Raw genomic sequence first — 11,130 nt, forward strand, 5'->3', positions numbered from 1 at the left:
GGCTAAAGTCAGCGTGACCTGATACTCCCGTTCACAGTGGCCTGGTTGACTGTCCTGCGGAGGCTCCGTCGCTGTTTAAGCCGTTGATGAATGGTATTGGTGTCGGGAGCGAGATCGCGCAAGGGTTAGGTCGGAAGGAAAGACCCGCTGAGCCTAGTGACGCTTTATTCTCTGTGAGCAAAATGTCATTAAGAGCTCGAACCATCAAATGACGTGACGGCGATAAGTTTCCTTTGGAGCCACGAACGCGTAGCAAAATGACATCGGGCGACTGTGGGGTCGGCAGTACCGTCCGAACATTATCCCTTCTTCTTCTTGGGCCGTCTGAACGTTCAGCTCGTTTCACCGGCGTATCCTCCCCCAGTGGAGTACTGGAAAGATTATCCGGAAGGCGACTGAGGAGCCCACCGAGGAACGGGCGCCTTGTTCTACGCTGAACTTCTAGAAAGACATTAGTAATCTGAATAATCCTCTTTTATTACCGCAGCGTGGGACTGTAGGACGAAGATACCACTGAAAGTATTTTCGATTGGAATGGAATTCACCAAGTCTCAACGCGAACGTCACCGGACAGGTACGAAATGAGTATAAATACGACCCCATGCTCCGTCGGTCGAAGCACGTCCAGTTCCGAAGTGTGTTTTGTTGTTGGAAAGCAAAAGACTGATGGGAAACCTCAAGGTCGTGGGAGGGCTCTTAGCCCTCATGCTGTGCCTGGGCACGTCCTCTGCCGCCAGGATGTTAACCAGCGGTGGCGGCGGGAGTGGAGGGGGAGGCGGCGGAGGAGGGGGCTCTGGAAATGGCTCCGGTAGTGGGTACGGATCCGGCTCTGGCTCGAGCTTCGGGGCTGGGGGGGCAGCAGTCGAGGGCGGGTGTGGCTCCGGAGGCGGGGGCGGCGGCGGCGGGGGGCAAGGAGGAGGTAGCGGATCTGGGTACGGGTCCGGCAGCGGGTCTGGCTACGGCGCCGGCGGTGGCAACGGAGGTCAGGGCGGCGGCGGCGGAGGTGGCGGAGGCCAAGGCGGCGGTGGTGGGCAAGGAGGAGGTAGCGGATCCGGTTACGGGTCCGGCAGTGGGTCTGGCTACGGCTCTGGGGGCGGCAACGGAGCTTACGGGAGCGGCGGGGGAGGTGGCGGAGGCCAAGGAGGCGGCGGCGGAGGTGGGAACGGTAACGGGTCCGGATACGGCTCCGGGTATGGATCCGGTTCCGGCTCTGGCTCCGGCAACGGCGGCTCTGGAGGCGGCGGCGGCGGCGGCGGCGGCGGCGGCGGGGGGGGCGGAGATGGGTCGGGCTCGGGTTCTGGGTACGGCTCTGGATACGGGTCTGGGTCTGGCGCGGGTTACGGTGGCCGTCCTTGAAGGGAAACTTACGAGGGTTTTCCCGCAACCTTGCACCATGCATCGTGCTTTTTTAGCTTTTCTTCAATAAATCCTTCCTCTCGGATGGCAGTCAGCGACTCGGACGCCTCTTTATAAAACCCAATGGGATATCTATTACACAATGCTTTCATTATGAAGAGCAAACGGTATTGAACAGGCAGCGAGATGCCAAGTATGTGCTAATAATTTTAACGTCTCTGACACTGTCTATCAAAGTTGGAATTATTCTTAAATGATAGGTGTCGTGCAAATTCGTGTGACATTAGTGCGCAAGAACCCGTAAATGCTTCAACTCGAAGATGATGATGTCGTTGATAGATTAGTCCTTTTCTAGGTGCACTTTTGATGTATGCAAGAACCCATAAAGCTCAAGCCCACTATACTTGACGCGGTCTCTGCATGAGTTGGCTAAGGACACTAACTGCATAGGCAATATCAGGGTGTGTCACGGTAAGGTATATGAGTTTTCTCACCAACTGTCGATACTGATCTACATGAGTGAGGAGTGGTGATGACGTGTCCCAGAATGGTGGACAAACCTCCATAGGAGATGGTTCTTGCTTGCTTCCATGAAGTCCTGTTTCCTAGATCATATCAAGAGCATACTCTCTTTGGGAGAGAGCAAGCTTATCACCTTGATTAGAAATTAAATCCCGACGAAGTACCTAGGAGTCCCCAAATCTTATACGCTAAAGTGTTGCTGTAGATAATCCTTGGTGGTCTGAATACCCTCACGTTGCTACCTGTCACAAGAATATCACCCACATATATTGCAAGTATGACAACAACTACATTGGTAATTTCAGTGAGCACGGTGGGATTTCTTTTACAAAGTATGAAGCCAAACTTCTTATGAAGACAACCAAATTTCGCAAACCATGCACGTGGACTCTACTTGAGGCTATAGATAGCCTTTGCTTGAGTATATGCACGTATACCTTTACGAAAAGCAATGAGAAGGTGGAGGTTGTATTCTTATGCAGGAGGGCTGGTGGTAAGGCAGCATTGGAGGTCGGCGGATCTGCATCCGGTTCCGATGAGGAAGGCTGAGCCAAGGACGAATCTGTGGGAGCCAGTGAATCAGATCCTGGATAAGTGAAAAGGAAAAGAGAAGTATCTGTAACATTGAGCATTGGAGAGTCATTTCTGGAGAATAAGAACGTAAACTCCTTGTGGAATGTAACATTGGTTGAGATGACGTAAACCCAAGTATTTGGGAAGTAGATACGATACCTTTTTTGCGCCTAAGAAAAGCCGATAAAGACCCTTTTTTGACCATGAAAGCGAGTTTAGAGAGTGAGGGTGGGTGATCTTGGACAAAGGCAATCAATCCGAACACTCGACGAGGCAAAAGAAAGAGAATGGAAGTGGGATGAAGGCGATGAAGTGGGATATCATCATTACGAGCCTTAGAGGGAAGGCGGTTTTGGAGGTAGGTGGCTATGAGAATAGCATCAAACCAGAGATAGTGACGAACATTCATCTCAATAAGGATTGTGTGAGCAACTTCAAGTAGGTGATGGTTGCTTACGCTCCGCAATGCTGTTTTGTTGTGAGGTGTGTGAACAAGAGGTTTGATGGAGGATTCCAAGTGAGGGTTTTATTCACTCTAGAGTATTATCACTTCAGAATATTTTTGGGTTTTACCTCATTGAAGAACTCGATGATAGTGGATGAAACTTTGGTGTCGTCGTGGAGGAGATAGCTCCAATTGACTCGTGTATGGTATCAATATACAAGATATTATAACGATAGCCACCAATAGAGGGAGTGCAAGAAAGATCTCAGACATTGAGATGAAGTAGGTAAAATGGAGTAGATGTGGGAAGTCCATCTTGGCGTGGATATGATGAACAGTGATGTTTACCTAACTGACATGACTCATACGTAAATTGAGTCAAAGAACTAAAAGGAAATAACTTTTCTATCTTTTCAAAGGAAGGATGACCCAAGTGTTTGTACTAACAAAAAAGATGTTTTTGAAGGAAGTGAAGAGAAAAGAGCCGAGGGACAGAGTAAATTTCATCGAATATCAGCTCGTAGATTCCCCATCCATTCTCGTTGCTGTAGCTAATCCTCCGCCCGGTATGCAGATCCTAGAATGTATAATATGAAGAAAAAAATGTTATAGAACACTGGATTGCACGTGTGGTGGCACTGATTGAGAGGATATTTGCAGGGAATCCTAGAACATGGAGGACTTGGTTAAGAGGTAGGGGGATGTGACGGAGATATCTCCAAGGCTTTTGATCTGACAAGCCCGAGCATTGGCAAAGGTGACAGAAGGGGATTGTGAGGTTTGTTTGTATGAGGAGAGGAGTGTAGATGTACCAATCATGTGTTTTGACGCCCCCAAATGAATTATCCATGATGAAGAGGAAGAAGCAAGAAGAGTGTGTACCTCACAGGGATGGGGCAGACTCTGTCGCTGGATGAGAAGATCCTGAAACTCCTTCAATGCGACGAAGAGAGTCATACTCTGCAGAAGTGCCACCTGAAATACTAGAAGTGGGACATTCAACAGAGTCACTAGGGTAGGAGTTTCAATAGCCAGATGCGCATAGTTGGTTTCCCGAACTGCTTCCAGCACTTGTAGGTGAGATGATTCTACTTGCCGTAGTATTTGTAGGAAGGAAAGGAATTCCTCCCTTTCCCTCTTGGTGGGTGACTATTCTCAATATTCAGAGCAAGAGGGGCAGAGATCGCCATTCCGGACAGAGCGGGAGAGGTTCCGAGTGAAGTGTGTGACATACCTGTTGTCACACGAAGAGCAGCAGAAAATATCTAGGAGATATCTGGAACCTGATCACCCAAGAGGATAGTACTCCTAATCCGTGCAAAAATAGATGGATGTAGTCCGCCTAGGTAAAGGGCGGCAACCAGTTCATGGCAATAACGCTCAAACATTGGCAGGTTCGTCATATGGGGCTGATCGATAGCCAGCTCTTGGACTGAAGTCTAAAGTCTCCCATAATGAGATTGGAGTGTAGAGTCTCCTTCTTTCCAGGCTAGTAGTGATTCAAATATTTCCACTGTGCGACTAATGTTGGCTCAGTTGGTATACATAATCTCAATCGTTGTCAAAAGTTGCTTAGCTGGCGTATACATGAGAGTGGCTTGACAATGGACTGCTTGATGCTCTTAAGCATATATGCCAAAATTGCTGAGTCAAGCTGATTCCATGCAGCAAAATCAGGTGATGTGATGGCGTGCGGCTCCTCCATTATATGATGATTTAAACTATGGGAAGTGAGAAAGTTTTCAAACCTGGATGCCCACGACCCATAATTTTGTCCATCAAAGACGCATGCTGGGCAAGTAAGCTGTTATGTGATCAAGTGTTTTGGATTTGCTGATTCAAGTGGAGATAGTACCCTTGTTAATAGAATGGAATTATCACCAATATGTTCCATACCTAGAGCTCAAGGTCACTGATCTGATCAATCGTAGGTTGGAGGGCGATAGTTGGGGATCAATTGGATTGTGATGAGTAGATATCAAGGGCGATCAAGATGGCGATATACAAAGGGTAGATCACTGACTAAGCAATCTCGATGGAGGACCATCGGGAAGACCAAGCCCAAGCTCCCTAGCAGCCACGTCGTGGAGCCCGAGCCAACGCGAAGAACCAAAGTCTCAAGTATACAGCTTGAAGACTGGTCCCAACAGTCTATTTATTTTTTCATTATGTCTTTCTGGATTTTATGGAGCACGTTTTTGGGCTCTTTCATCTTTCCAATGCTTTTTAAGTTATCTGAACGATTAATGGAATGTCTCTGTTTGGACATTTTCCCTAAGTTGGCCCACTGGGGCAACCACCCTTACCTATAAAAGGGCTGGTATGCCCCTAAGGCCATTTGGACTTCTTGATTGAAACTTCGAGTTTCTCTTCACTTGGGGTCCCTCCTGGTCCTTCATCGAGATTATTTTACTGCTTTCATAGAGTAGGTACGAGGACAATGATCTCCGATTGATGCTACTGCCAGCACTGCCAGTTCAGCACCGCGAATGAGATACTGCCGCCACAAGAAGAGCTGCCAGCATCATTTCTTGATGTCGCGTCCATCCCTTATCAGTAAACAATCACCAGATTCCCTATTTGTGTGGCTGCCGACACCCTCATCATCCATCACATGCATCCTATATCTTGCATGCAGGTCATTCCTTTCCTTTCCTTTCCTTTCCCCAACCCATACTTTTAGCATAATTGTCTTCCTTAGTGCCATACTCCATCGTAAGTAATGATTACTATGACGAGGATCACGCGTACCACCCTAAGGTCTCTGATCTTCTAGTGGAAGATCCTCCTAGCCTGTATTTTTAAGACACCTCGTCTGAACGTGCCATGACCGAGTCGTCTGCTCGGGTTAGTAGGGACCCTCCTTCAAGAGCCCCTACACCTCCTAGTGGGCTACCTGCGATTGTACCCTGCCCTGCTCTGACAATAGCGACCAGATCAGCCTGTCGCCGTCTCTTAGGCCACCGCCGAGTACCCATCGCACACTGACATCGGAGGACAACGCTCCTCACCAACCCGGTAAATCTTTGATAAGGGATGGCTCTACGTCACCCCATCCCCGTGACCTGTTATCGCCCCAACAACAATATCGACAATATGATCAGTAGGTGCATCATCACTAACAACGCCAACCACCATCGGGCCAATCAAGACAGAGATCTCTGCAACCTGTCGGATATTGCTCCCCATGCTACCATGAGGACCGACATTGTCCCCAGGATAGATTCCCATGCTATATAAAGGTAAGATGCCCACCTCCGAATGACGCGCCAACAATCGGGGGTTACTACCCGGGAAATGACCATTCTGTCTTTATTTCAAGCAATTCATCACAATTTTATGCATTTAATGAGATTAAAATGGGGTTGGTATCATATATCTACATGTAATTAATGTTCCCATGTGATTTCTAATTTTCAACTAATTTTCTGTTAATTTTATGAATTTTTGGGATTTATTTAAGCTTAAAATAATTATTTTTAAATGAAAATGGCAGATTTAAAATTTAATTTTGAGGTTAATTAGTGTGGGGATGAATTACTGAATTTTCTAGAATTTTTTGGAATTTTCTAGGATTTAAAAAGATTTTTATGGGTTTTATTTGAGGAAGAAATGATGTTTTAAAGAGGACAATAATATATTTATAAGAAAATGAGTGTTAAAGTAATTTTCCAACTTTAAGGGTTTTTCAGAATTCATGTTGCAATTATATCCCTGAAAACAGCTCTTGGTTGTTTTGGCAGAGGCATAGATACAATTATGTAAAAGTTGCAGTGATTGAATTGAAAATTGCTAGGATTTGTTTTTGTGATTTTAGGAAAAATTCAGAGGAGAGTGCGTAAGGGCACGTACGCAAATACTTATGGGCGGCATCCAACTGCGATTTCAAGTTTTAAAAAGGACTTTTGTGGAAAACAACCAAGCAATTTTTTCGAGCGTCAACATGGCCCCATCTCAGCCGTCAGATGAGAATCCGATGGCACTTAGTGATGGTGGCCACAGGGCCGTAAGTTCATCGCCCATGCGGCGCATACAAAGTGCACCCACAGGCAGTGACATAGCTTATTTATATTTGTTGACGCTGTGAGAAACGCATGTCATATGAGTTTCAATTTTTAGAACCAGTTTTTTAATCTTTTTTTCTTTGTTTTTATTTTCACCAGGGGGTATGTGGTGCTCAGAGATCAAACCCAAATAAAGGAATTCAAAATGCACGAGCCAATGAGAAGACGACACATAAATGTGCATTTAAAATGAAAATTTAATAATAAATGGTTTTAAATCCAATGGCTAAAATTAGTTTTTGTTCATTTACTCATAACTTTTGATCCTGAAGTCTGATTTAGATGATGTTTTTATGGATTTTCTCATCTTGACCTACTCTTTCTATGTGTAATAGATCATTCAGATCAAGCCTACATTGGTAGATAAAAATTAATTACTAAATGGGGGTAAAATGGTAATTTTCACCGTATAACCTAATTATAAAAGCTGAATTTCGAAAAGGGGAGCTCATTTTATATGGTGCGCTATCACAGCTGCAAGAGAGAGAGGAGCTCCAGCTTGGATCAACCTGTTTGGCATTGTTTTTGTCTTTGTATTTGAAGTTTTAGTGTATTTCGGATGATGTTTTAGTTGAATTTCTTCTTCGTTTTTCTTGATCTTGGTCTGATCTTCTAAAGCGCTAGGCTTGAATGAAATGTACAAGCCCTTATTGAGGTTGAGAGGAGAGATTGACAGATTTACCTAGCTCTTCCAAGTGCACATTAAGAAAACTATAAAAAAAACTTCAATTTCTAGGAGATTGAATTTCCCTTTTTATTATCTAATAGTATAGTTATTTCTGAATTATCAAACCAACAAGACAAACCAAAGCAAATCCAAATTTCCCTCTCAACCTCTCTAATTGGCTGCTTTGATCCTTGCAATTGGATCAAATATTTCAATTTGGAGCCCATATTTCTTCTATTCCTCTCATCTCTTCTACCCCCCTTTCTAAATTCCTGCTCTAATGAGGGTAACTTGATGTCCGTTGAAGATTAAGTTAACCCCAATTAGGTTCAAAATATTCAAGAAGATCATCAATTGGATTCCTTACTACCTTCCATTGGAGGATACTCGTACTTATTACTACACATCATAAGAAGGATTTTCATAAATTTTATTGTATAAGCTAAAATTGACAATGGCAAGGGCTTGAAATTTTATAAAATTTACCCTTATTTATGGCTTATCAATTGGCACTATTTCCGGGGAAGCAATGCTAAGGAAATTCAATTGGTTTTATTTTTATTATTTGTGTGCTTTAAAATTGTGTTCAAAATCTTTTTTATTTTATTTTATATGAAGTGCTGACTTTAAATTTAATATATTTTCTTGCACTACATTTTACCTCCAATTTTGGATTGAAATACTTAGGAAGTGCTAATTGTATTGCTGATAAGTATCTTCGTTATCATTCTAAATTTCAAATGTGATTTTGTGGCTAACGACTAATGGGTGCCTGTGTTTTAACTAGTGATTCTGTATGAAGCTCAGGTCTGGGTTTGAATCAGAGAATAGTGACAGATCTTCACCACTAAAAAACTTTCCCTCACCCAAATCACCTCTCATTGCACCTACATTTGTAGAAGAGACATCCACTAGAATTCCACCAATGGACCATATAGGGAATGGAGTAGGAAATCCTGAAGTAGTTGATGAAGGAAGGAGGAGAATTAGAGAATATTCAACACCAGCTGAAACTCCCATTTAACTAGGATATATGCCACTATTGGAGATGATGTGTTGTTTCGGATAGACCCACACCAATTTCAATCACTACCATCCATTTAAGGGAAGGCAAATGAGGAGCCATATGATTTCTTAGAAAAATTTTATGAAGCCTGTGATAGTTGAACCTACCCTAGGATTTCTAAGCAGTGAGAACGTAACTATTCCCTCATGCCCTAAAGGATAGAGCCAAAGATTGATTTAGAACATTGGGGACAAATTTTGAATCATGGAATAGAGATGGAAAAAATTGTTTAAAGAGATACTATACAGTAGCAAGGACGAACTCTTTTAGAAGAAAACTTTAGAATTTTTAGCAAGGTAATGAAACTTTTAGTGAAGCTTGGGAAAGATTGATGGGGCTCATAAGAAAATGCCACCACCATGGCATTCGCGAATGGGAGTTAGTTCAACTTTTTAATGAAGGATTGAATGACGCCGAAAAAAGAAGAGTGGATATTTCGAGTGGAGGTGCAATGGCAGACACGTATGAAGATGAAGCTATGGCCCTTCTAGAAAAAATGTCAGACAATTTAGCCTACCACCAACATGCTTCCGATCATGTGAGGGTTACTCCTCGAAAAGGTGGATTGTTGGATGTTAGAGAAGTTGAACATCAGACTACCATGGACCGATTTGAAAAACAGATCGGTGTCATGATGGGAAAAGCCATGGAGAAGATGAATGAACAAATGAGATCCCTATGGCAAGGACCGAATAATGGAAGATCACATGACAATTCTTCGAGTAACCACATAACTCGATGTGAGATATGCTCAAGTGATGGCCACACTCGAGAAGCTTGTGCAATGATCTCAGAGGTGAATGCCATAGGTAGGCAGGAGACAAAGAATGCTCACTGGGTCCCCGAGGAAACTTAGGAGGACAGGGATGGAACCATAGCAATCGCCCACCTCAACAACAATTCCAACCGAAGGCGAACCATCTACCTCAACAACAACATTATCAACATTACCGGAATTTTTCAGATCCCACCAATGCAACTCTCACCAAGGTGATTGAAGAGCTTCAAGAGGACAAGAAGAGGATGCTCAAGCTCATAGAAGAAATGGAGGAGAGACATCGGTGAGAGATAGTGATCGTGAGGACGCCAACACATCACCATCGGGCGCGCCGCCACGGTCAACCTAAGTCAACGCCGCCACGGTCAACCTAAGTCAACGCCACAGTCAATTGACGCCATCACTCCCGCTACGGACATGGCGCAACCGCTCTCTGCTATGCACGCCTCCACGCACGCACGCCAACACTCCCGCCACGGACATGCCGCAACCGCCTCCGACGCATGTCTCCATGCACGCACATTCTTCGCCGTGCATCATGACACGCCGCCAACGGTAGATCAACAACTTCCCTTGGCGTGACATGAAGCACGCCTCTCTTAATTTCTCATCTTTAATTTTTCGTCTTTAAGTTGTATTTTCTCTTTCCTCCAAGGCCTATATGTATTCGCTATTGTCTCAAGAAACAGTTAGGCAGTCATATTTCAAGAATTGAGTTCTGTTTAACTCCTCTTGGAAGACTGCCAAAGCCTCCCTATCTCCCCAGCCCTAGCGACGCTGCCGCCGCTGCTGCCGCGTCGTCGGCCTTCCAGCCCTCGTCCTTCCTCTCTCTCTCTCACTCCGCCGCTTTCTTTCTCTACCGCCCTCCCAGGGATGCCGAATAAGGCCGCCCAGGCCGCCGCCAGGGCCGCCCAAGGCCAGCCCTTTGCAGCCCCAACAGGGCAGCCCTAGACCGTCCCAGCCTGCCGCTGTGGCCGCCAAGGCCAGCCCTAGACCGCCAATCGGGCAGCCCCTGTGCCGCCCAGGCCGCTCTTGCGAGGCCGCCCAAGGCCAGCCTTAGGCCGCCCAACAGGCAGCCCTAGGTAGCCCCAGGCTGCCCCAACAGGCAGCCTGGCCGCCCCAGGCCGCCAGGGCTGCCCAAGGCCAGCCCTAGGCCGCCCCAATAGGGCAGCCCCAGGTCATCCTAGGCCGCCCCTGCCAGTGCCGCCCAAGGCCACCCCTAGGCCACCCCAACAGGGCAGCCCAAGGCGGCCCGCTTGGGCTGCCCAAAGGCCGCCCAGGTAGCCCCGCAAGAACCGCCCAGGATCGGCCCGGCGCACGCTTGTGCCCCCGACGCCGGGCGTCGTCAACGCCGTCTGACGCTTCGAGCCGCGCGTGCTCTGTGTGCGCTGCATGCCCTCCGCGCGCTCGGTGTGCTCCGCGCACCTTACGCACGCATTGCGCGCGCGGATATCCGCCTACGCCTGAATCTACGACCACGACATCAACTCACTACCAGGGCCGTTCAACGCACGAAACGCCCAGACTCCTTCGTCCAGTGGGCCGCTCAACGCCCGGATTCATCCAGTCTTCTCACGACCAGAATTCCCCGCAGCCTCTTCACGCACTACGATGCCGAGGTACGCCTGAACTCTTTGGTGTCGAAGTGTTCTCCGTTCA

At 46.4% G+C, this 11,130-nt stretch overlaps 1 protein-coding gene and 1 non-coding gene across 2 annotated transcripts; one reads left to right on the plus strand and one right to left on the minus strand.

Moving 5' to 3' along the window:
• Positions 1-666: 666 nt before the first annotated feature.
• LOC144702563 (uncharacterized) lies at positions 667-1,521 on the plus strand. The gene has a single exon (XM_078574611.1). It carries the CDS (start codon positions 667-669, stop codon positions 1,354-1,356), a length of 690 nt encoding a protein of 229 aa, XP_078430737.1. The 3' UTR covers positions 1,357-1,521.
• A 7,432-nt stretch (positions 1,522-8,953) lies between these two features.
• Positions 8,954-9,059, minus strand: LOC144702794 (small nucleolar RNA R71). Its single transcript, XR_013581376.1, has one exon. It is a non-coding gene; the product is annotated as a small nucleolar RNA R71 (small nucleolar RNA).
• Positions 9,060-11,130: the final 2,071 nt, after the last annotated feature.

The sequence above is a fragment of the Wolffia australiana genome, chromosome 4 (genome assembly GCF_029677425.1).
Source record: "Wolffia australiana isolate 7733 chromosome 4, ASM2967742v1".
In the NCBI taxonomy this organism is placed as follows: domain Eukaryota; kingdom Viridiplantae; phylum Streptophyta; class Magnoliopsida; order Alismatales; family Araceae; genus Wolffia; species Wolffia australiana.

Excerpts from the sequence above, each read along its gene's own strand:
- LOC144702563 (XM_078574611.1), top strand. The coding sequence starts at position 667 with ATGGGAAACCTCAAGGTCGTGGGAGGGCTCTTAGCCCTCATGCTGTGC.